The 26,441-nt window shown below is 37.7% G+C and overlaps 2 protein-coding genes across 2 annotated transcripts; both read left to right on the top strand.

The window, feature by feature from the left end:
• The first annotated feature begins 1,547 nt into the window (after positions 1–1,547).
• On the top strand, positions 1,548–16,517 carry tdrd7a (tudor domain containing 7 a). The gene is made up of 18 exons (XM_016249074.1): positions 1,548–1,616; positions 2,896–3,103; positions 4,184–4,328; positions 4,880–5,039; positions 5,107–5,171; positions 8,983–9,161; positions 10,089–10,510; positions 10,688–10,951; positions 11,059–11,245; positions 11,316–11,427; positions 11,774–11,976; positions 12,093–12,227; positions 12,303–12,386; positions 13,160–13,294; positions 13,532–13,642; positions 13,746–14,176; positions 14,294–14,454; positions 15,817–16,517. The coding sequence occupies exons 2-18, from the start codon at positions 2,897–2,899 to the stop codon at positions 16,035–16,037; spliced, it is 3,222 nt and encodes a 1,073-aa protein (XP_016104560.1). The 5' UTR covers positions 1,548–1,616; position 2,896; the 3' UTR covers positions 16,038–16,517.
• Positions 16,518–19,118: 2,601 nt separating this feature from the next.
• tmod1 (tropomodulin 1) lies at positions 19,119–22,346 on the top strand. Its single transcript, XM_016250187.1, has 3 exons — positions 19,119–19,234; positions 20,878–20,967; positions 22,240–22,346. Exons 1-3 carry the CDS (start codon positions 19,126–19,128, stop codon positions 22,344–22,346), a joined length of 306 nt encoding a protein of 101 aa, XP_016105673.1. The 5' UTR covers positions 19,119–19,125.
• The last annotated feature ends 4,095 nt before the right edge of the window (positions 22,347–26,441 follow it).

Here is a 26,441-nt window from a genome sequence, read left to right as displayed (position 1 = left end):
CGTTCTAACACGCCCCCACATATCTACCTCACTATGTGAAAATATTAGCATAATGCCGCCCAAAGAAAGAAGAAAGAAGGTGTGGTTTCAGTAACCGCAGTTAGTGTGGAAGCAGCCATGTCAGGGAGACGCTGTGTGTTTCAGTGCGAAAGCAAAAGCACTTTATTTGGCCTTCCGGAAGTAGATGCATTTAGGAATCTTTAAGATTACTTACAACAGAACAGCAATGCATTTTATGGACGACCGTTTCGTGAACCTAGGAGAGGAGGTAATTCTGATTTTGCTATGACAATCTGGCGCTTCTGAATCAGCTACTGTTTTGTTATTAGATTAAGTATTTGCTATTGACTGTTCAAATGCTGAGTTTTGCGCATCGTGTGTGTGTGTGAGAGACAGAGAGAGAGAGAGAGACAGGGTCACACATCACAGTGGAGTCAGCTTTCTTAACCGTGGCTTGTGTACTGCAAACACATACCAGCTTCATCACTGTGTCTGTCACGCGACTCTGTTCCCTTTCGGGCTTGAGCTGATGGTAAAACTAATGACATTATTTACTGTCTTTACATTTATTTTGAAAGCTGAAGCTCGCGATTATGGTAAGGGGCGTTACATTTCCGACGAGTGCTTGTGGTGTTCGGCCAATCACAATGCACTGGGTCAGCTGGCCAATCAGAGGAGACTGCGCTTGTCAGAAGGAGGGACTTTGTAGAAAACAAAGCGTTTGAGAGAGGCGGGGCATAGAGGACCTACAATAATGTACAGTATTTGAAAAATAATAGGTTTTTTGAACATTAAAGCATGTCAACATATTCTGTTACACCAAATACACAAAATAATGATCTTTAAAAAAGCATCATATGACCCCTTTAAATCAAAGTTTTCTAAGTCCATGATATTGTGTTGCTATGATTAGAATGAACTTTTTTGAAATAAATAGATAAATATGTTGGTCTGATATGCAAAGTCTTTGTATATTAAAGTAAAAAAAAAAAAGCTCTCCAAAAAAAAAAAGATTCTTACATCCCTTCCCAAAATACTGTAATAAACAAAATAGCATAATATTGAATGTTTATCATAATAACATTGTATTAGTAGGCCTAATTTGAACATGGTAGCCTACTTGTTCGTTTTTTAGTAGTTTTTGTTATTGATGCGTAAGAGGTGACTGCAGCATGTCTCCTGATTCCTTAGTGAATAGTTTTTAAATTTAGTTATCACCCTGAATTCTCATAGCATGAGATTTATTTATCACTTTTTGCCTTCAGCACCTTAACAGAGGAACATTTTCAAATCCATTTTAATAGGTGTTCGCAATATGAAACGCTGAAGAACAATTTTCGACTCTATCCTAAAGTAATGGCGGAATGGCCCTTTATTTAAACCTATTGAAGGACTTTGGAATTCATTTATTTATTTACTAAGTATATCCCATAGAATAGTGAGCTAAATCACGTACATGTTTTCATCTGAGTTCATTTTGATTTTCTTTTATTTCTGTCTGACATTTGACCTCAGTCCTTTTCCCGATGACGTATGACGTAGTTGGAGTGATAGGAAACGCACGTGCGTGCGCGCGCGCTATTACGGCTAAATTAGTGTGACAAAAAGACAATCAGGTGAGTTTTGTTTTCAAGACTTCGATTAATAATGTATTGGGAGATATTTTTATGATTTAAGAATGAGAAATGTCTTTACACGCAAAAAGAACTAACGTAGAATAATTAAGTTAAATCAGTTATGTCGTTTGTTTAGCTAGTTAATTAACGTTACTGTCTGATGAAACTTAGCCTTCCAGTCTTCCCGCCTGTCTTCTTTCTGATATTTGAGTTATTAAACGCTCATGTTTTCCATAAGTATATGGTTATTTTGACCGATACCAACGTTAGTCCAGCTTTACCATGTAAAATACTGTGGGCTGCATTTTTGAGACCATGTAGGATTGAGAAAAGTGAAGAATAACACGGTTAGCAAGCGTAAACTGAGAAATAAGTTTGTCTAAGATGAGAAATCTTTAAAATAGTATATGTGATAACTTGTTGTAATGTAATATGTGACCCTGGACAACACAATCAGTCATAAGGGTCCATTTTGAAGGGACATAATCTGAAAGTTAAATAAATCTGAGGGTGCAAAAAAAAAATTTTTGTTGAGAAAATCACCTTTAAAGTTGCCCAAATGAAGTTCTTAGCAATGCATATTAATTATCAAAAAATATGTTTTGATATATTTACGAAATATCTTCATGGAACATGATCTTTACTTAATTTCTAATGATTTATGGCATAAAAGAAAAAAAGATCATTTGTACTCATATGACCCTGTATTGTTGGCTATTGCTAAAAATACACCCGTGCTTCTTATGACCGGTTTTGTGGTGCAGGGTCACATGTGTGTATTTATGCTATTTTCATACATTAAAAAAAAGGAGAAAAAGTGAAAACACACCATTGTTATTGTGTGAAAATATACAATAACAACAAATTGATTTAATATGTGCAATCGTTATTTAAGGTTAATGAGGTCAGAAATTGATATTTTTAATATCAGGAAGTTTTACTATGGTTACTATATTTGACCTGACCATAATGTGATATTTCAGTTATGAGATGTGATGGTACTGGGATTAACTCTTTTGACTTTGTTGTGTACATTATGGGCACTTTGTTTCTATATAGCTAAGCTCTAAACATTAAGTAATTACCATTACTTACCATTCATAATTATGGTATAAACCTTCAAAGCATTTTTGGGTGGCTTTTACTCTGAGTCTGAATGTGTCTGTGATGCCCAAAATGCTGTATAGTTTGACAGCTCATTAAGTTACAAAAATGCTGTCTGTTCTGTGTTGGACGCGGTCATGCGTCTGCATTAGTTTGACTTTGTGTTTGAGTGCAGGATGAGTGACGTGGAGTTGGTGAAGAAGATGCTGCGAGCTGTTCTTCAGAGCAGTAAGCATGGTGTGGCTATGGCCCGTCTGCAGGGAGATTACCGGGCTCTGACAGGAGAGGTGATCCCTTACCGGCAGTTTGGACACGGCAGTCTAGAGAGTTTTCTGCGCAGCATTCCCGGTGTGGTGCGGCTCGAACGCTCCAGTGCTGGAGAGGTGATGCTTTCAGTTAATCTGGTGATACACTCATACCTTTATGTGTTTTGGTAGATAATATAATATACTATTCTATGTGTTTATAGCATAATATGTATACATGCACACTACTGGTCAGAAGTTTGGATTTATTTGATTAAAAATACAGCAAAAACTGTAATATTGTGAAATAGGCATATTGCAGGTTAAAATAACTGTTCTGCTTTAATATATTTAAAATGTAATGTATTCCTGAGATGGTAAAGCTGAATTTTCATCAGTCATTACTCCAGTCTTCAGTGTCACATGATCCTTCAGGAATCATTCTAATATGCTGATTTGCTGCTGAAGAATCAATTCTTATTATTGTTAATGTTGAAAATAGTTTTTGCCGCTTAATATTTTTGTAGTAACACTACTATTCAAATTTTTAGGGTTACTTTAAAAAAAAAAAAATCAACAATACTTGTTGATTAATGTTCTATTCATTAAAGAATCCTGAAAAAAAGTGTATCGTGGTTTCCACAAAAATATTAAGCAGCAAAAACTGATTGATAATTGATAAAATTGATAATAAGAGCCATTAATAATAAGAGAGTGCCAGTAATAATTTATAGTAATTGAACACTAAATCAGTACATTAGAATGATTTCTGAAGGATCATGCGACACTAATGTAATGGCTGATGGAAAAAAAAAATGAAATTAGGGCTGTGCAAATAATCGAATGCGATGAGCATTAGTAGTAAATCTCCATCACCTGCTTTCAGACGGGGCTGCATTTACTACACAGAGCCGTTGTTCACTGACAAGCTATGCAATATTGCGTTCATAATCGCAGGCAATACATCGCCGATAATGCGATGTCACTTGTCAGTGATCTATGGCTCTGTGTAGTAAATGCTGTCCCGTCTGAAAGCAGGTGATGAAGATTTACTACTAATCACAGAACCGGCTTTACTAACGAGATGCGCATGATCATCGCATTCGATTATTTGCACAGCCCTAATAGAAAACAGTTATTTTAAAGTTATGTTTCACATTATTACTGTTTTTACTGTATTTTTTATGATTGACTTTAACTTTATTTGTATGTTTGTAGGTCATGTGTTTTGCTGGTGTGTGTGAGGCGACGGCACACATCGCACAGCTGGTCGCCCGGCAGAAGAATGTAAAGAAGTCCGGCTGCTCTAAATTACTGAACTTTCAAATGAGAGCGAAGTCTTCATCTCTGTTTTCACATAACGGTAACATGCACAAACAAAAATCCAGAGTGAAAGAGATACTGTTTGACTGATATCACATCATTTTCATGGTTAGTTTAGGAGAAAAGCATCTGCTAAATGAATGGGCCTAAATGTAAATGTAACTTATATTATTTTGCAATTAGTAAATTAACAGTGTACATTTTAAAATTAACTTGAGCTTAAATTGTGTTTTTAGATATTCTTGGTAGTGACAAAAAATTTTAATGGTTTTCTTTAGTTGTCTTTTTGAAATATTTTTTAACACGCATCACCTTTAATGACCACCTTAATCTACATGCCTCCATAGTGGATTAACTCTTTGATCATCCTAGTTTGTTTGCCCACATCCCAATAGGGTCCTTATGAAAGGTTTTATTGCTGTACGTTTGCCCACCAAGCTTGCCTGTATATGTGTGCTGAGTATGTCTGTGCCAGTCAGTCACAATTAAACGCTATTGCTACGAACTGTTTAGCATCCTGCGCTCTGTTATGCAGCCCTTCGAGGTATGTGCTTGTTTATTGATATGGTTTAACTATTTTGGTCTTCGCAGTCAAACCTCGCTTGTCTCTGCGGCAACCGGGCCACATGACTCATCCTGCTCGAAGCTCTGCATCCAAGTCTAGTTTTTACCCTAACCAGCGGCAGATTTACAGTACTGACCTCCCCTCCTCCCGGGTTCCTACTCGGCAACTGAACAGGAAGTCACCAGGGTGAGTGACGTGGGACAAAACATTCTCAATACATTCATCCCAACACTTACACTGTGTGTGATTTTAGGTTAGAGGGGAAAAAATTTGCAACCAGCAAAGTCAATACGGGGATAAAGACCAGTGGGACACCAGGTAAATCTCTGTTTTGCCCTTTTAAAAATCTTTGTTTTTCTTGTCTTTCAGCTTGTCCTCATGACAATTGCAAAATTGGATCAGATATAATATATTACTTAAACAGAATCCTGAAACATAAACTTATTACTAAACCTAATGCTTAAACCTAGGCTTCTTTTTCTGCCTTGCAATTGATGAAAAAGTAATGAGTCCTGAAAGCTGGAAAGTCATGCATCTGTGGTTTAGTTTGCATATACCTAACTTCTGGCGATTATCCACCTGTTTCTGGGGGGCGCTACTGTAAAAAAGAACGTGGGTACAACTTCCGGTGAGGCAGCGGAAGTAGTATACCAATGGTATTTTGTGTGCTAATTAGCGAAGAGGCTAAGTGTTTTTCTGGTCAGGCCAGTGCAAGCCAGTGCTTTCAGTAGGCCGGGCGGGGCTAATAGCCTCAAACTGGTAGCACCGAGCTTAAAATTACACTGCGTTTCCACCGTCAGGCCAGAAGCTCCGCTACGCTTCACTCAAACCCGCCTTTACACGCCTCTCTGGAACAACGACACGCAACCCCATCATTTCACCAACAAAGAGAAATAAATCACTGGAACTAGCAAAATCACAGAACAAACATGATAAAAGCGGCCGTTTCAAACACTCGCTGCAGTCTGAAAGTAAGTTTTGAGCAAAATTTTTTACAATTCTTTAATGTTTATGTTAGCTGGTAACTATATGAAATGATCAAGTCTCCAGACGCGGAAAAACTCAGACGATCCCGCTTGTTTACGTCGAACGGGAAGACACTCCCACTTTTGATGCAAGGCCTCATGGGGTGTAGGAAACTTGTGGAAACACTGTTCAAAAAAATTAAAGGAACACTTTTTAATCAGAGTATAGCATCAAGTCAATTAAACTCCTGGGATATTGATCTGGGCCTGTGTTCACAAAACATCTTAAGGCTAAAAGTACCTCATAACGCACCGATTGAAGAGAAAATCTTAAAAATAATGGGTGTGTCAGTCCTAAATTTAGGACTCCTAAATTTTTGCTCCAAGAGTATTTCACAAAGTGTTTTAGCACTAAAACTAACTCCTAAATCTGTGAAACGTTAGTAGTGGTGAAGAGGAGTCCTAAGTCACTAAGACCAAGTCACAACTATCCTAAAATGGCTGTTGTCAGCAATCTGCCTCGGAACATAAACATTTTTAGAAACATTTGACATTAATGAGCTTTTAAAAAGGTTTTGCCTTTGGTTTTGGAGGCTATCCCATCTCCAAATTTTCCTTTGATTATATCCCCGTTTTCATTAACCAGTTGGGCAAGAACTAACAGCTGTTCTTGCGCCCAGTTTGGTTTTCTTTTACATTTGCATGTCTATCAGCCATGATTATTCTACTCTGTTAATTAAAAGGCTGATTATATGCATATCTGCTAATTGTTTACGAGAAGCATAGGCTACATGTAATTAGCTGAACATATACTTGTTTAATTAGTGACACTTAGCCTGCATTTTAAAATCTTTATTTTTGGCAATTAACATTTTTATTTTTAAGCCTTTATTTGAATATGGCAACATAATATCGTGCTCTACAATATTTCTATGAATAAATCTCTGACAGAGACTATCAGCCAATCACTGTGTGCATAGGTAGTAAGCATGCTGACATCATCCATAGCAATGAGGTCAACCCCACCCTTACTCTTAGCTTAAGACTTCTTTCTATTCCTTAGTAAAAGCTTGTCTCAGCAGCTTTGTAAATCGGTTTTAAGAGAAAACTCTTAGCTAAAAACTTTTACTGCTATTTAGGAGAACTCTTACTGGTAAGATAAAATGTTTTGTGAATACGGGCCCTGGTCAGTTAAGTAGCAGAGGGGGTTGTTAATCAGTTTCAGCTGCTTTGGTGTGAATGAAATTTACAACAGGTGCACTAGATGGGGAACAATGAGACGATCCCCAAAACAGGAATGGTTTTACAGGTGGAGACCTCTGAAATTTTTTTTTTTCCCCTGCTCATCTTTTCTGACTGTTTTTCACTAGTTTTGCATTTGGCTAGGGTCAGTGTCACTACTGGTAGCATGAGGCGATACCTGAACCCTACAGAGGTTGCACAGGCAGTCCAAATCCTCCAGGATGGCACATCAATACGGGCCTTTGCCAGAAGGTTTGATGTGTCCCCCAGCATGGTCTCAAGAACATGGAGGAGATTCCAGGAGACAGGCAGTTACTCCAGGAGAGCTGGACAGGGCCGTAGAAGGTCCTTAATTCAATTCAAGTTTATTTGTATAGCGCTTTTCACGATACAAATCATTGCAAAGCAACTTTACAGCAAATTAAGTTTCTACAATATTTAGTGGTAGCTAACCCATCAACAGGACTGGTATCTGCTCCTTTGTACAAGGAGGAACAGGATGAGCACAGCCAGAGCCCTACAGAATGACCTCCAGCAGGCCACTGGTGTGAATGCCTCTGACCAAACAATCAGAAACAGACTTCATGAGGGTGGCCTGAGGGCCCGACGTCCTCTAGTGGACCCTGTGCTCACTGCCAGGCACCGTGGAGCTCGATTGGCATTTGCCATTGAACACCAGAATTGGCATGTCCGCCACTGGCGCCCTGTGCTTTTCACAGATGAGAGCAGGTTCACCCTGAGCACATTAGACAGACGTGAAAGGGTCTGGAGAAGCCGTGGAGAACGTTATGCTGCCTGTAACATCGTTCAGCATGACCAGTTTGGTGGTGGGTAGGGAATGTGGGTCAGATTGGCAATTGCCATTGAACACCAGAATTGGCATGTCCGCCACTGGCGCCCTGTGCTTTTCACAGATGAGAGCAGGTTCACCCTGAGCACATTAGACAGACGTGAAAGGGTCTGGAGAAGCCGTGGAGAACGTTATGCTGCCTGTAACATCGTTCAGCATGACCAGTTTGGTGGTGGGTAGGGAATGTGGGTCAGTGATTGTCTGGGGTGGCATATCCATGGAGGGATGCACAGACCTCTACAGGCTAGACAATGGCACCCTGACTGCCATTAGGTATCGGGATGAAATCCTTGGACCCATTGTCAGACCTTACGCTGGTGCAGTGGGTCCTGGTGCACGACAATGTGGCGAGAGTATGCAGGCAGTTCCTCGAGGATGAGAATGGCCCCCACGCTTGCCTGAACTAAATCCAATAAAACACCTCTGGGATATTATGTTTCGGTCCATCCGACGCCGCCAGGTTGCACCTCAGACTGTCCAGGTGCTCAGTGATGCCCTGGTCCAGATCTGGGAGGAAATTCCCCAGGACACCATCCGTCGTCTCATTAGGACATTGTGAGGCATGCATACAAGCACGTGGGGGCCATATAAACTAGCGAGTACCATTTTGAGTTGCTGCAATGAAATTTCAACAAAATTGACAATTTTTTCACTTTGATTTTTGGTGGTGTATTTGAATTCAGCCCTCAGTAGGTTGATAATTTTCATTTCCATCAAACGATGTGGCATCCTTTCGTTCCTAACACATTACCCAGTCCATATCAGTGTAGATATCCAGCATGATATTTTCCCCATTGAGATCTGATGTGTTTTCAAAGTGTTCCTTAAATTTTTTTTGAGCAGTGTATTTATTGGTCACATCTTATTTTTTGCAATAATCCAGAAGCCAAAGGTACTACCGTATTGGCTTTCTGTCGAGGGAATCTGGGTGATGCTAACTTTTAGGTTGGTCTTAAAAAAAATCATCACTGCAGCACTCTGTTTTCTTTCAGGATGTACTCATTTTGTGTCATCTCTGTTTTTGTTATTCAGTCAACTTGAGTGTGATGTTTGTTGCGTGTTGTTTCTTCAGCTCAGCAAAAGCCTGTAAACAGTGCTGATGTTGAGGTGGTTCAGGGTCGAGTTAAACAGCTTTTGCAGAAATACTGCAGTGGAGTCTGGCTGTCAAAAATCCCTCAGCTCTATAGGATTATGTTCCAGGAAGAGCTCCATATGCACAAAGAATTGGAGACATGGACGCACATCTGCACTGTGAGAAAACTAAAATACACAAACACATGCTGACTACTAAAATTATTCAATCTATCTGCTCAAATTTAAATAAGATCGGTGTTACTAACATAAAAAAGCTGAAGTTAAAATAAATTCAAACTAAATACATACTGCATATTTAAAAAACGAATAATGGGACCATGGACCACAAATCTAGTCATAAGGGTCAATTTTTGGAAATTGAGATTTATACATCATCTAAAGCTGAATAAATATGCTTTCCATTGATGTATGGTTTGTTAGGATAGGATAATATTTGGCCAAGATGCAACAATGTGAAAATCTAGAATCTGAGGGTGCAAAAAAAATCAAAATATTGAGAAAATCGCCTTTAAAGCTGTCCAAATGAAGTTCTTGGCATTGCATATTACTAATAAAAAAAATACGTTTTAATATACTTATGGTAGGAAATTTACAAAACATCTTCATGGAACATGATCTTTACTTAATATCGTAAGGATTTTTGGCATAAAAGAAAAAAATCGATAATTTTGGCCCATACAATGTTTTGTTGGCTATTGCTACAAATATACCCGTGCTACTTGTGACTGGTTTTGTGATCCAGGGACACAAATGACAAAATCACACAAAACAATAAAAAAATTAAATCAAAATGAAAACTGAAAATAACAATAATAAAAGATTTTATATACGGTACTCGATAGTATATAAAAAATATTCAAATAACAAAATAATGTTTTTCATGCACTCATGCTGACTCATATGTAATGTCTTTATGGTGTGCTGTGGTCACTATAAACCATCATTTTATGGAAAAGAACCATACAGGAAGAATAAATTATTACAATTTACACTTTTGGGTGAACTATTCCTTTGTTTAATAAAGTTGTTGACTGTTATATGGTACGTGATGCTTTACATTTTCTTTTTCAATTCTCTCCTTAGGTTGAAAAGCCAGGCAGCAATAACATAGTTGACCGTCTGGTGTTTCCTGTCTTGGAACCTGCCCCAAAACCAAGCATTGTGCCTGCTGTTGCTCCATGCAAGCAGTCTCCTAATGCAAAACAGACAACACCTGCCCAGCAAACTACCCGCATCCTCAGAACTCTTGCCATTAACATTCCTCCTTCTGCCCAGAAATCCCAACCACCTTTGAGCCCAACATCACCCAATTCCACCAAGCTGGATTTCAATCTCCCTGAAACACCCAAAGCCCACCCTCACTCACCCATCACCCCTCCTTCCACTCCACCTTCTCACCAGCCTCTGACTCCAGAGATCAAGCAGAAGCTGCGACAGCTGCTCAATAAATACAGCCAGGGCCTGTGGGCCCATGCACTTCCACAACTTTTCCAGGAGGCCTTTGGGTACTTTTGACCTCTGTCACTTTTGATCAGTTTAATGCATCCTTATTGAATTACACATTTTTCTTTAAAAGAAATTAACAATTGAAAGTAGTGTACTTGTGATTTTTGAATGCACAAGAGACATTCATACACTGTTGTGACACATTGTTTCGATTTTTTTCCTGTCTTGTCTCTCAGATGTGTGTTTCCACAGAATGTGCTGGAGGATCTGACTCTGTTGTCAGATACATGTATGGTTGAGTACCCCATGCCAGACAATCGAAAGAGAGCCATACTGTACGCACTGCCATGCCAGGTGCAGACACAGCCTCGTCCTCGCCCACCACCGCTGGTTTTGCCCTACACAGGCAACCCACATGTACCTTCTCTGATCATCCCAGCAACAGAGTTCCTTTCCGTTTTGGTGATGGAGGTCTGCAGCACAGACAATATTGTTCTCAGGTAGAGCTCACAAAACCAATATTTTACTAGATACAAAATTCCTCTCAGGTTCTGTATCATTTGGATTATTTAAGGTTGTGGATTCATGATGATGTCTTATTTTTCAGGTTTGTAGGGGAAGGCTACTCTAAAGCTCTGGAGGTGTTGGAGGAGGCCATGCTACAATTCTATAATACAGTTGGAGCTGGACTTTGTCTTCTCTCCCCAAAAATTGGACAACTGGTGGCAGTTGCTATAGAGGACGATGCAGTACTGAGAGCTCAGGTCCACCTGGTCACAGAGGACACTGTGAAGGTATCAGAGTCTGTGTATAAGACAAAGTCAGTTTGCATTAGATGTAATTCAAACTTTTCAGTTTTCGTAGGTGTACTGTGTGGATCACGGGTTCTTTGAGGTGGTCAGCAGGAAGAAGATACTACAGCTGAGGGATCAATTCCTGACTCTTCCCTTCCAGGCAACCACGTGCCAACTTGCAGGTAATATTCATCAGAGGCTTTTGTGTATATGCGAGAATGGAAGCTTAAACTGTTAATTTTTTATTTCATAACAGAAAAAAAAACTGAAATTAAATGAAAAGAATTATGAAAAGTCTGAATTGTGAGAGAGAAAGTCGCGATAACCTTTTTATGTTTTTTTTAATGTGAGAGAGTAATATGTGATGAAATTGTGTTCACTTTCACTGTCTTGAATGTTAGGTTAAAAGAATTATGAAAAGTCTGAATTGTGAGAGAGAAAGTCGCGATAACCTTTTTATGTTTTTTTTTAATGTGAGAGAGTAATATGTGATGAAATTGTGTTCACTTTCACTGTCTTGAATGTTAGGTTTGGAGCCGTTCAGTACAGATAGGGTAGTTCTGAAGACTCTGGAGTCATTAGCTATTGGCCGTACGCTATTGGTTGAGATTGTGGAGCGAGAGGGCACACCAGTTATTGTGCTCTATGACACTTCTGAGAACGAGGATGTGAATGTGATTGCTGTATGCTTGAAAGCCCTGCAGGATAAGTCCATGGAGAATCCTCTACAGGTCTATCAGAATTACATAAAATTGCATGAATATCAAATTGCTGCACATTTTCAGAAAATCATTTCTATATTTACAAAATGAATAAATAATAATGCCCCTCTCCTCCATTTATTCAGGTGAACAGCGTGTACACAAACGTGTGCGTGACAAATGTGTGCTTTGATGGCAGTATTTACTGTCAGTTGCCTTCTCGAGGCCAGGCCAAACTCAAAGACATCATGGAGAAGATTGAAGCACACTTCATCTCTCAGGTAAAATGGTTAAATTCAGCTTTTAGGAGGTGTAATAATTGTCAGTGCACTAAATATTTTTTCTGTGTTTCTAAGTTAACATGGGAGCTGTTGGTGTCCAAACCGTTCTGCGGGAAAGTGTGTCTAGCTAAATACAAAGGCAAATGGGCGAGAGCAGAGGTGAGAAGACTGCCTACCCTTTCCTTTCATCCAGGCTTTTGTTCAGTGACAATTTGGGCTGCACAATATATTGATATAATGTTGAATATCAAATTATAGTGAAGCATGGCACTGTGTTAATTTACACATGCTTTTCTTGATATGATGTTCAGAGGCTCGGTTCACAGTTCTGGTTCTCAGTTCTGGAGTTGGTCACTTATATGCATTTTAAAACTCAGTGCGTGTAGCCTATTTCACTAGATTTGTATTGAGAAGCTTTTTTCTACCTGTTGACAACAAATGAGAAGCTTTAAGGGCTTCATGTGGTTTTCCACCAAAATAAGCTTAACTGTTTAACTTAAAAATGAAGAACGTTAATGTTAGATGTTAATATTAGTATTATAATTTTTCAGATGTATTTCATAGTGTGATACGTATTTTTTGTTTGTTAATCATAATAACTATCATAATTATCACAAAGAATGGTCAAAAACAGTGGAAATGTGGCCACTGATAAATGGAAAGATTTTTTTAAGGTTTGAATTGGTTCCTGTAAGAATGTACCCAAGTATGAACACCCATATTTTTCGAGTTAATTCCACATAGTTCAGCCCTAAAAGAATGGTTTGCACTCTGTCTTCTGATTTAAAACATTTTCTTGAGCCATTTTTTTCATTGTTCAGACATTTTTCACCATTTCTTTATTTTACACAAATTTACTTCAGTCATTCTAGACAAATAAAGCGATTCATATTTTCATTGCTTACGTGAATGTGTGTTGCATCTGTGTATAGATCATTAACCTTCATGGTAGTCAAGTGTTGGACATTCTGTTTTTGGATCTGGGACTTCCTGCTTCTCTGGAGGTTAGTGATCTCAGAGAGATCCCGCCAATCTACCTCAAAGAGCTCATCACCATACCACCTCAGGTACATGCATAGATGTCTTGGTCATTTTCTTGTATATTTGTTTCCATTCTCATCGCTTGCCACAAGTGTGCAGGTCATTGTTTCAGTTGCATCATGAATCAAGCAGTGAGTTTTTCCACTTGTTTGATTAATAAAATAACTATTTTTGCATGTAGTGAGTTTTTTTTAACCAAGTTTACTTTGTAGCATTGCATTAGTCTGTTTTATGAATGAAAGGAATTGTTTCTTGCTCTGTAGGCTATAAAGTGTATTCTGGAGGAACTGAATGCAGATGGGAGTGTTTGGCCTCCTGAAGCTGTTCTGTGGTTGAGAGAGACCGTCCTCAACAAAGTCCCAAGTTGCATGAAGGTCTTGCACATTCAGTTATTGTTTACTCAAAAATTTATTTTAAATTTTTTTGACATTCTTACTGTAAAGTTTATCCATTTATTGGCATGCTTGTTGTGTTTAGATAGTGAAGCATTATGAGACCAGGACTGTACATATCTACCTCTTCACTGGTAATGGAGCCCAGGACCTTCAGAGTAGTGTTAACCGTCAGCTTGCCTCCTGTCCATTCTGGCAGCGGGATATCCACTTCAGCAAGATCACCAGGGTTTCTGAACCTATCCTGCCCGAGGCAGGGGACAGCCCCTATACAGCTCCTGCACAGTCTAATGCCCTCACACTGCCCCCTAAGCTGGACTTACCAGTGGTCGGGCAAAACATGGATGTGTTTGTGTCGGTTGCATGCCACCCCGGGCACTTTGTGCTGCAGCCGTGGCAGGATCTGTACAAGCTGGTGGTGCTGATGGGAGAAATGATCCTGTTCTACAACAAACAGGAAGTAACCCAAATCAACATCCATAAGAATAACGTCTATGCTGCCAAGATCGACAACAAGTGAGATTTGAGTGGCACCTCTGATTATACTTCCACAACCTTCTGGGCAACTAAATCATTGTTTCTTTTTTTTTTTTCACTCTCCCTTTGTCTTTTCACCTCTCTCTTTATTTATAGTTGGCATCGTGTTTTGGTAAAGGGCGTCTTAACCAATGGCTTGGTCTCTGTGTATGAGTTGGATTATGGGAAGTACGAGTTGATCAACTATTCCCAGCTCCAACCTCTCATTGATGAGTTCAGGCAGCTGCCGTTCCAGGGAATTTCTGCTCAGCTGGCTGGTAAGAGAGAAGCTGCAGCCAAATGGAGTTAAAACAAATGGTTTAATCCTGATTATTTGTCATCCTTTTACTAATATTTGATATACATCTTTGTCTGAAAGGGTTATTTGTCTTTTAGAATATCCATATATTTCAGCAAATTGCCTATCGTTGGCAAGAAAAAAAAAAGTTGATGAAAAATGTTTAAAGGAAGTAAAGCCTTTTTTTTTTTACTAAAAAAACACAAGGAATAATATTTTACTTTATATATACACCAGTAGAACACATTAAAAATAACAAATAGTAATATTTCATGGAATTTTTTTTTTTTACTTGCTAATACCACACAGGGACTTCCGTGAACAGTTTTCCGTGATTGCGCAAACAAATTGAAGAATCAGTGATTCTGAACCAATTAAATGTAAGTGTTTTTATTTTAAACTAATCATGACAATAGTTTGCTTGCATAGTCTCGTATGTTTAACAACCAAATAAAAATGTAAAAAAAAAAATTAATGATACTGAGTAGAGGTCTGCAAGTCCATTCGGGCTGGGCTCGGGCGATTGTTATTTTTTTTTTTTTTTTTTTTAAAAGCTCGGGGGGGACTCGGGCTCATTTTTCTTTTAAAGCTGCATCTTGAAATGGCAGGTTGTTGGACATTTTATTTTCGTTTTCTATCTTTACACACTCTTCTCGTGTAAATGTGTTGGGGTCGGGGGATTGTTTTTTTTTTTTTTTTTTTTTTTTAACAGCTCGGGTGGGACTCGGGCTCATTTTGCTTTTCTCCTTTTATTGTGCCCATATACGCACAGAGCACACACAGGCTACTGTATGAAATATTATTATATTGATTATATTATAAATCTTATACATCGCCTTGTAGGCAATACGCAACGCATATACGCACGCATTAGCATACAGGTGACAATTGACCATGCAGAGCATCAGGGAGAAGTTGGAGCGTGGGGAGTTACTAAAAGTTGCATTTTGGATCATCCATGCATTTGATGATGATCCTGACTCACCATCTCCTCATTAGATGCGCCTTTAGAGAGAAATGCATCTTTAGGAATTTTATAATGAAAGAGTTTTTGTTTTCGATTTGAATTATTTGGTTTTAAAGTAGTAATTCAAAGTTGGCGCCTCCATGTCCTGTAAAGAATTCTGATAAGCTGTCAGACAAGGGTCGGGCTAGGGCCTGAGCGTCTCGTCTAGGGCCTAGATTTTAGGCCTTGCGGGGCTCTAATACTGAGTCGGTTTTATGTATGTCAACAAAGTATCAAATATATTGTAAATATTTCATGTATCACCCAGCCCTATTGCAAAATTCCTCAAAACTGATCAGTATCTGTCTGATTTGCATGTGAAATGTTTGTTTTCAGGTGTCAAGCAAGGGGTCTGGGCTGAGGAATCTTCTATGGTGTTCCGGAACCATGTTGAGAAGAAGCCGCTGGTAGCTCAGATCGAGTCCGTTGAGGAGGGGGATTGGCCCTGGGAGCGTAAAATCTCTGTCTACCTAGTAGACACCACACAGGAGGACAATGACATCTGGATCCACAACATTGTGGTGGAGTTTTTAGATGAGATCAACAGAGCAGCTTGAGACTGTCACCACTTCCCTTTCCAAGAACCATGCTGAAACTTTGAGTCTGAAGAAATCTAGAATTCAAGAGCATTGACTCTAGATGTGTTTGGTGGGTCATTTTATTCATGCATGGTCAAGAATTGTTTCAGTTATCGTTCTGAGTGCCATGGAAAATTGATTTCTTTACCTGTTTTTGCCGTTATACTAATAATATGCCATTCCCAAAATTAACTCGTTAATACCTGAACAACCTTCCTTTCTGTGTCTTTACAATAGGGCCATTTGTCTAAGTAATTTGATTTTTATGTGTGTATTGTGTGAGACACCACTGCGTGTATTGTTTATACTCTTATTGATTTTTGCACTGGTTTGTTTGCAATCTTATTGTGTGTTTTCTAAACCGAGAATGGCCTAATTGTAATAAAACATTTGTGTTCAGATGCTCAGGTTTGTTTTATTTCCAATTTGACAATTGGTTCGGAGAATTAAAAAAGTCAACAACAAGACACACTTGGGTGACTGTCATTTGTCTTTGCAGCTTGATATCGGTAAAAATGTAGCTTTGAGTTGTGGGACCCATTCAATCCTCTGATTGGTGGGCTTGAGGTTTGGCGTCATTTGATTGGCAGGTCCGCACGGTGGGCGGGCCCATGTTCTGCGCTACTCCGGGTTTGTGGAAACTCTTTGATCGCCACCGACCACTGGACTTGGTGAAAGAATGCTGTAGCAGTAACTGCTTTTAATATTTGGATTTTCTCCGCCGTGTCAAGCGCTGTTCTTCTGTGACACTTGGACTTGAGCATACATTGCTTGAGGCAGCAGCACATTTGTGTAAATTAGCGGCTCCGAAAAGAAACCATATCTGGTCAAAGTATTCAGCTGTCACATGCGCTATATATAGTGTGGGATAAGCGCTGTCTGAGGTAAGTGAGAAAGATAGGCGCTCCGGTACTAACGCTTTGTTTTCCTCATCATTGCACTGATGAAGCTCGGAGAAAATAAGCTATATTTGAGCTATAATTAATTGTCTTGAGGTTGTGAATGTATGATGTATATATTTTCCGTTTTATCTTTATTTTACTAATGTTAACATAATAGTTATGTATCTGGTCTCTCCTAGTCAGAATCAACACACTTTTATTCAAGAATCATTCATTGCACTTTTATTAACTAGTGAACAAGTAATTTGTGTGAGGAACTAGAAATTTGTATATAATAACTAGTTTATTGATTCAGGAAACCTGAACTAGAGGCTCCAAGTCAAGGCAGTGTGTTAATAATAAATTTGCATTATATAGTATGTTGGGGTTTGCTGGTCATTGTCCTTGTCTATTGGGTTCATCAAGGACAATGGAGACAGATGCCAGCCGTCAGTTTGACAAGTTTTCTTTTCGTGTAGATGTAGGCCTATTATAATAAATTACTCTGTTCATCTAATGTGTAAGACCGTACTGTATACGTTTCTTTAAATATATATTTAGCATGTATTTTACAGAAAGCAAGCATAAGTCCAGTTTTCAAACAAAACATTTGGGAAAGAGACATTCAAAAGGTTTTAAATAGTAAAGCATAGACCGATGTAAACACAGTATATTTGTGCTTTATCTGGTTGTTAAAAGTTAGCAGTTAATGTGATGAAGTACACCTGCACTACTCTGCTCTCCATAACCCATATGCTTTCAATTTGGCCAGAATAATCCACTGAAATACTGTGGAAAATCATAGACTGGACATATTGATCATCATAATTATTCAGCATCAAATCCATTGAACCTTGTATTTAGAATAGACCTAATAATGAATCTGTTTCTCTTGTCTTTACCAAGATCTTGAGCTGGGGGGAATAACATCTTATTCACCATGTTCTGTAAAGAGATGGATAAGTACCGGAATGTGGATGAGGATGAGCTCTTGCAGAAGCTCAGTGAAGAAGAGCTCAGGAGACTAGAAGATGAACTCGAAGAGCTTGATCCTGATGTAAGTGCACTTAAAACAAATCTAAAATTGGGCTTTAAGAGCTCCATAAAATGAAACGCGATTAATAAATGTGCTCACACAGTTCATTTGTCTCGGAATACTTTACAATATGAAAGGTTAAAAAAAACTTTGAACAAAACCTGATCTGTTTCTGATCTGTAAATATGGTATTTAGACTATAAGATGTGTGAACGTTTTTAAGGGAGACCTATTGTATGCCCTGTGTTTAGTAGCGGGGTTAGTTTCATCAGGCTGTTGTTTTAGTTTTGTTTGACTGAACTGCATTATTTTACACATAGTGGTGTTTGTGTGTCTTTGTTGCTACCAAGTCTGATTGTTTGTGATGTTTGTTTGACTGGACTCTGGACTGTGTATTTTTAATGCGTCTGGTTTGTTTATGTGGACTGCTTGTCTGGACTGTGTCGTTTCTGAGTGGTGTTTGTTTGTCTGGACTGTTGCTACCTAGTCTGGTTTGTTTGTCTGGCCTTTGTTGTTCCCTAGTGTGAATTTTTTCGTCTGGACTGTTATTTCCCAATGTTTGGTGTTTGACTTTACTGTGTTTTTATGTATAATGTGTTGTTTGTCTTTACTGTGTAGTGACATAATGGTGTTTGTTTGACTGGATTGTTTTATTTTGGACTGTGTGCCATTTTTGTTTAAGAAGCCCACTTAATTCCTGTGTTTACTGTTTGTTTGGACTATATTGTTTCATAGTCATGTTTGCTTGGCTGGACTGTGTTTTTTTTAGTATAATGTTTATGTAATTTTTTCTTTTCATCCTGAGTTATAAACATTGCCACTACACTGTCATTTCCAGCTTTGCGTTTTACATTTTATTAACGGAAATTAAAGAGCTCTTTTATGAAACCTAAATACAAACAGTTTCTATTTGACACTTTTTGCATAATGCAGTGAAATTACACATAGGCATTGGAAATGATGCACATGAAGTGATATTAACTTTTTAGATTTATTCACATATCACATCTCATTAAACAAGAACACTCACATTTAATGAATTGTTTTAGAGGCAAAATTTGATGTTGAAATGGTGCCGCATATGTAGGATTTTTTCCTTCTCTCTCCATCTCTGTATGTGTGTAAATGTGCGTATGTAGGACAAGTGTGGATGCCTAAGACCAAAGTTGTTGACCCTATCCTGGAAGATGTCACTCTGGAGCCTGAACTAGAGGAGGCGCTTTCTAGTGCTACTGACGCAGAATTGTGCGATATAGCAGGTACAATACAAATGTTAGCAGTTTAATTCATGTAACACCATTCCAAAACACAATTTTATAAATGTTATTTTAAAATATGAATGTATTAGGATGTAGTTCAATTCAGCACCTTCTGTTCGTTAATTTTAGTATGAATTAGGGCTGCACGATTAATCGCAAGCGATATTTAACGCGCATCTTATCAGTAAAGCCGGTTCTTTAATCAGCGGTAAATCTCCCATCACCTGCGTGCTTTCACATGGAGCAGCATTAACTACACAGAGCCGTTGTTCACTGACGAGCTGCGCCAAACCACGTTCATATTCGCGCGATTTTTAGCGCAGCTCGTCAGTGAACAACGGCTCTGTGTAGTTAATGCTGCTCCATGTGAAAGCATGCAGGTGATGAAGATTTACCGCTGATTACAGAACCGGCTTTCTGACAAGATGCACGTTAAATATCGCATGCGATTAATCGTGCAGCCCTAGTATGAATGCATATTCAAATGAGTGAATCCACCTGTGATTTCATTGACTAATTCCCCCTTCCTGTGTGTATCTCACCGTGTGCCTCTCTCTGGTCTGTCTTTTAGCTTTCTCCACTCCATTTTTACATCTTCATTGCTCATTTTCTCTGTCCACTCCCCTGCTCCATCGTTTCTAAGCCACGGATCATTCCAGTAGGTTTATTTGTAACATTGTATGCTGCTCTAACATTTCCAGAAAACTTCTTAAACATTAGTTCAGTATTTGAATGGCATGTTCAGCATATTATGTTGTCTGCATGATGATTTAAGTGTTATTTCAGGGTTACTAAAAATGAAAATTCTGTCATTTACTTCCATGTTGCTTCCAAACTTGTTTGACTATCTTTCCTCTTTTGAGACACCACAAAGAGCAGCAGCATTCTTCAAAATTGTTTTGTGTTTCATAGGGGGAAAAAAACTAAATCATACAGGTATGGAACAACAGGGTAAATAATTCATTTTTGTTTTTAGGTCAACTGGCGTGCAACTGTGCACATGTCAATTCTTGAAACTGCGTGTGCGAGTCTGAGCTCTTTTTCTTTCATAACAATGATGACTCATCCATGTGCGCTAAAGACACATGGCTACCAAAAAAGGGGAACAAAGTTTTTCCTACTGGCTAAAAAAAACCCTCTCAACTGTCAGACACTAACTTGCTCTCATTTAGCATGATGGAGAGGTTTCGTTTAAAATGAGGTCAATTTTGTATTTTTTTTATTTGGGATCATGTTTCAAAGACAGCAGGATTCAAGGAGTTGACTTAGTCTGAACAGCTTATATGCACAGACAGATTGGAGCTTCATATGGGAATGAGGTTAGTTCAGTTGTCTTTGGCCCAGGGTCAACAATCAGATGCAGTATACATGCCAGACTCATAAATTGCACTTTCCTCTTGACTCCCTATTCAGATGTTTTGCTATACAATTTTGTTTTTTATTCTGCACTAGTTCATCTGATGGCATTACTGTTCTGCTTGAGATATTTTTCGTCAGGTAAATGTGAATGATGTTGAGTTGGTATCTTGGAAAACATGATTTTACGTGTGATTTACATGTATATGTTGTACATTTTTTAAAACTTGACTAACATAAAATGCTTTTTTGACGTGCTTTTTTCCCCTCTTTCTAAATTTGAAAAGCCATTTTGGGCATGCACACACTGATGAGTAATCAGCAGTATTACGAAGCACTGGCCAGCAGTACTATCGTCAACAAACAGGGCTTGAACAGTAAGTGAATATTCAGTTGTCCTGTAATGTGTTTGTTTGATTTTATGCTTTATATTTGTCTGAATAATTATTTATGATCGAATTATAGATTACACTTAAAGGAATAGTTTACTGAAAAAAGAAAATCTGCTGAAAATGTACTCACATTCTGGCCATCCAAGATGTAGATGAGTTTGTTTCTTCATCCAGACAAAAATGGATCCTCTCCAGTGAATGGGTGCCGTCTTAATGAAAGTTCAAACAGCTGATACAAGCATCACAATATGACAGTACAAGTTACTATACAAGTAATACAAATGACCATAAAGACATTTTTTACTTCAAACTTATGCTTTTGACAAAAAATACGAGTCCTCTATCTATATTGCTGTTTCCAGTGGAAAAGGTTGTTTTGTCTGAATCAGGAGAGAAATATTCTCAGATCAAGCACCGTTTACAAGTGAAAATATTTTGGTGGATTTTCACATGAGAGTACAACAGGGGATGGACTTTTTGACTAGATGAAGCATTGTTATTGTTTATGGACTGGTATTTTGGCCAGAAGTGACAGTTGAAGTTAAAATGCCTTAATGTTCGATTTGTTTTGTTTTTTTACAAACATGAGCTTTTTGCTTCAAAAGATGTTAATTTATGGACTGGAGTCATATGGATTACTTGTGGATTATTGTGATGTTTTTATCAGCTGTTTGGACTCTCATTCTGACGGCACCCATTCACTGGAGAGGATTCATTGGTGAGCAAGTGATATAATGCTAAATTTCTCCAAATCTGTTCAGATAAAAAAAAAAAAACTCATCTACATCTTGGGTGGCCTGAGGGTGAGCATTTTTGAGTGAACTATTCATTTAAACATGCCTGAATGTCAAACGCGTCTGCAGACAAATGATGCTAAACCTGCTATACTTAGTTTGAGCCATTATTGCAATTACTTTTAAACAGCTGGTCATTTAAAGGTGATTTAAAGTGTGTTTGAGCTATCGTTCTGTAAAAATGTATGCAATTAATTATCTAAAGCATTCCTGTAGCTTAAAGAGTAGAGCATGTCACTAGAATTGTCAAAATCATGGGTTCGATTCCCAGAAAAAAAAGGACATTCATGTAAAAATGTAAATAAATGTAATGCAATGCCATATACATTTGTTAGTGTAGCTTGGGATTGCTGTGAATAGATGTATACAGTGTAGAGTTTTACAATGTGATATAGTATTTTGTTATATATCTGGCACTGAATCATATAATTTGTGGTAATTGAGAGTTGTATAATATAAACAGGCGTAATCCAGTGTACTCGGTATAAGCCAGTGCCAGACGAACAGCCCAATGACACAGATGTAGAGGAAACACTACAGAGAATCAAGAGAAGAAGTTGTCACTTCTGATTCATTTATGGCAGCCTGACTGAATAAACGTATTAAAGGGAGTATATGTATTGCTGTTTTCATGCCATGTATGTATTTCCAGCACGTGTAGTTCGGTCGGACTCAGATGGCGCGATCACATTCACTCTGTCAGTCCCTGAGCTGGAAAGAGCCTTCTGTAAAAAGTTCAAGTTCACAACGAAACCCAAGTAAACAGAGTCTTGCCCTCCTCCTCTCCCTCTGGGCACTACCTGCTGTCTTTTCGCTCTCATTTTTGCCTCCTCGCAATCCCTCAAGCCTCTGGATCATTTTGAACTTTTGTACTGTTCCTCAAGCTTCCTTCTGCCACTTCAGCATCTTCACTACTGCATTTTTCTCTGTCAAAGTGAATTCAAAACCGGTCTCTCTCCGTTATCTGGTTGTTTCTCAGTTTGGCTGTCTAATGTTTTCTTCAGGTTTTAAGGTTTAGTCTTTACTTTCTTCTGCATTAAGAGAGTATTCTGATGCCAACTCTACTAAAATATTATAGAAAATGTCCTCCAGCTAGCTGTGCATGCAAAGCTTTTTGTTTAAAAAGGAGTAGTTCACCCAAAATGTTTACATAAATGTTTTTTAAACATATGACTTCCTTCTATGCAGTGCAAAATAAAAAAATTACCCGAATGTTTCAATGAAAGTGACTGAGCTACAAAAAGGGCAACAAGCACCATAAAAGTAGTCCATTTGACTTGTACTCTATATTACAAATCTTTTTTGAATCCTATAAAAACTACTCTTTGAAATGAGTGAACTATTCCTTTAATTGCAATTTTACGTTTCTATCTTTCTACAAATGCAGTAAGGATTGCCCAATGTCTAGCATAGAGGTTGTCTGAGAAAGTGTAAGAATGTCTTTTAAAAGTCCCCACCCCCAAAACACAAACTTTTAATGATCAAGTTATTTGTAGACTGTTATAATGAAAGCAGTTTCCTCAGTATTTCACATTTTTATGTCCTCAAAAGTGGTCAACTCTTTTTTGTTTTTGTGTGCAGTGAGAAAGAGAAGGCTTGAAGGAGGACCCATCTTTCCTAAATGTCGGACAAACGTGTAGCAGCATCAGAAACCCTCTATGGCCTGGGACCTGCATCACACCCAGTCTCATCCCACATCCTCTCATAATTTCTGTCCATTTCAGATAACTCACAAAATCATCTAAAGGAAACATTCAATTCAGAATGCTGGAAACCCAAAGGTACCACCCTCTGTTTATCAGACACATAGTTCCTCATGGTGGAGTGTTTTAAAAATGTGTAAACTACATAACATTAGCATGGAAAAATCACCTACTTGTGTTGATGGATCAGTAAAGATGAAAATGATGCTCAATTTATCACAATGTTCTCAGTTGACATAATCTTCACGTTGTAAACAGTTTAACCCTAAAGCCAGCAGTTTTGCAGTGTTTGGATGCACACCAAGAGCATCAAACTTGACTGATTGTAGCTGTGGTTTTGCCTTCTCCGGGCCAGTTTGAGTCTCACTGTAGTTCTCGCACACATCGCGTAGAAGCATGTACTGTGTTTTTTGGAATATACTATAATTTTGACCTGTTCTTCTGTTTAACAACTGGTAAATTACCTTAAATTTAGCTTTAAATAACTGGCAATACCTTTATTGGTCACCTGACAAGAGTATAAAATCTAAGCTCTGTGTATTTGCACCGCTCCAGTATATTTATGAAATTATTTATATATTTTATATTCTATGTTTGATGAGGGAAAATTCTCTTTTTCATGTTTAGGGCAAGCTGTGTTTAATTTAACCACTTATCATTAAATGATTGTGATTGGTGTGTATACAGTGTTCTCTACAGTCTTCCTCATTAAATGCTTTTTTACTTTTAAGTGAGAATCATAACACACAATAGAAAACGTATCATAAAACTATATGTGCTATTGCCTATGCCTGCTCTCATGAAGTCATTTCCAGATTATATTTCACCCAAAATCAAAAGAAATGATATATTAAGAAAATCAGAAAATTATTTTTAGTTTTAGGATTTTGTCTGATTTCTCATTACAGTAATATATATATATATATTATACATGTATATGTATGTATGTGTGTGTGTGTGTGTATATATATATATATATATATATATATATATCAGCTGTTTGAGATATAAAAAAATAACGCAAAAAGCGATCACTCAAAAATCTAGCTTTAGTGTCTTCACTTAAACCTGGGAAGTTCTTAAAGGAGCAATGGAAGAAGAACATCTGAAAAATAGTTTTCCATTTTTCTCCCTTCCCAGTAGGTTTTATTGTGTAGATGTTGATCTTTTAGCTCAGAAGCCTTGATCTACTGTGTCTTAGATGTTTCTCCTCAAATATGGAAGATTTTTGAAGGAACAACTGATAATGTCTAAACTGTTGCTCATAGCTCAGGACCCTTAAGAGATAGTTTAACTAAAAATTAGGGCTGTGCGATATTGAAGAAAAATGCAATATGCGATAACTCATTAAATAATGCGATATCCGATATAATGCTTAAAGTGCCACATGCTCAGATGAAACAGTTTTACTCAGCTGTTGCTGAGTCAGTTCTGTGAACTTCTATAACTATCTTGTGTCCTATATATATATATATGGTTATTTGAATGTAAACTCTTTTAAGAGTTCCTGTAAAACCACAACAAATGCCTTGTTTGCGCACACTTAAGTGGTGAATAAAGCTCATTCTGATTCTAATAAGAAAGCACCCCTACAACAACTTCTGAAAGTGAACGGTATGTGTTTTAATCGAGCATTACATAAAAATGTCATTTTAACATGAGTTTAGGAACTGAATAATAAAAAGGAAAAATAAAACACTGCTTAGTATTTCCTTTTTGAATTCAATCTGTACTGATTCTTATTTAAGCTACAAAAGTTATTTAGGTAAGAGCAGTGAGTGATTTTCTCTTTGTCTTTTGTTCATGGCCCCAAATATTGCAAGCTGTAGCGATATGCATATTGTGATATGTACATTTGTGATATTTCGATGTATTGCCCAGCCCTAATATATATACACATACACACATATATATATGTGTGTGTGTATATATATTCAGATATACAAATAGCATTAAATATATTATATAATGTGTTTTCCTCAAAAGAGGGATAAAAAGGAACAAAGTTTTGTTTAACAATTTATTGGAGTACAAAAACTACACTAGGTCTTTAATTATTTCAGATTCAAACTGTATTTTATAATGATATATATTGTTATAAACATATTATTGTGCTTATACAAGTAAAGTCTGTGTTAAATAATGTTTGCAGTTTTTCCTTCCTGAAAACATTAGGCTGTATCGTGATTTCAGGTTTTCATCCCCAAATTTAAGACCTTAAATGATTAAGATATGCTCCTAAATTCATTTTACAGTTTGCACACATCTATTTTTAGTTGCGAATGAAATGTCTGCACTGTTGAGCTCTTGTACAGGAATGTATACTTAAAATTGCACTGAATGCTTTTAACAATACAATTATTTTGCTAAAAATAATTTCTTTTTGATGTGCAGTGATTTAGCAGGGTGTGTGTGTGTGTTTCTCAGATATTTGTTGCCCGTGATCAGGCCTTACTCTCTTCACACTGTTCCAGCATAGTAAAAGTCAGTATGTTTTATGGCTGTAAACATTTTCCTACTGTTTAAAGGACTTTTGGGGTCGTCGTCTTGTTCAAAACCAAAAAGGGAAAATTCACTGTTGATTGTCTTGTCCTGTGTTTGGACGCAGGCCCATAATCATTGCCATAGAGTGCCTGGGCTGGTGCACACATTGTACATTTTGTTAGTGCACCTTGCTGTATGTGGTTTATTGAGTTAATAAAGACTGAAAAAGTTGTGTGGAAATGTTGCCCTCAGCAGAATCCTTTTAAACTGCATTAATAGCTTTGCATCAGGAATACTATTTAAATATTTATATGCAGAAGATTAAAATGTTTTAGAATGATCAACAGTGCCACTTTGTGGTCTGTTTTTTTTAATAGTGGCTGCGTAATACCAAGAATATGTAGACTTTAAATGTGTAACATAATTTGTGGCTTTGTACTTTCTTCAGAAGTTTAATCTAAAACGTATATAAATGTTT

Source organism: Sinocyclocheilus grahami, unplaced genomic scaffold (genome assembly GCF_001515645.1).
Source record: "Sinocyclocheilus grahami isolate Dianchi unplaced genomic scaffold, SAMN03320097.WGS_v1.1 scaffold25.1, whole genome shotgun sequence".
NCBI lineage: Eukaryota > Metazoa > Chordata > Actinopteri > Cypriniformes > Cyprinidae > Sinocyclocheilus > Sinocyclocheilus grahami.
The sequence above is the reverse complement of the archived record's forward strand: the minus strand, read 5'-3'. Positions and strand labels throughout refer to the sequence as shown.

Coding starts and splice junctions, on each gene's coding strand:
- tdrd7a (XM_016249074.1), top strand. CDS start 2,897: ATGAGTGACGTGGAGTTGGTGAAGAAGATGCTGCGAGCTGTTCTTCAG. Junction 10,952..11,058: donor ACAGACAATATTGTTCTCAG/GTAGAGCTCACA, acceptor CTTATTTTTCAG/GTTTGTAGGGGAAGGCTACT. Junction 11,977..12,092: donor CCATGGAGAATCCTCTACAG/GTCTATCAGAAT, acceptor CCATTTATTCAG/GTGAACAGCGTGTACACAAA.
- tmod1 (XM_016250187.1), top strand. CDS start 19,126: ATGCCTAAGACCAAAGTTGTTGACCCTATCCTGGAAGATGTCACTCTG. Junction 19,235..20,877: donor AGAATTGTGCGATATAGCAG/GTACAATACAAA, acceptor AAATTTGAAAAG/CCATTTTGGGCATGCACACA. Junction 20,968..22,239: donor CAACAAACAGGGCTTGAACA/GTAAGTGAATAT, acceptor TAATATAAACAG/GCGTAATCCAGTGTACTCGG.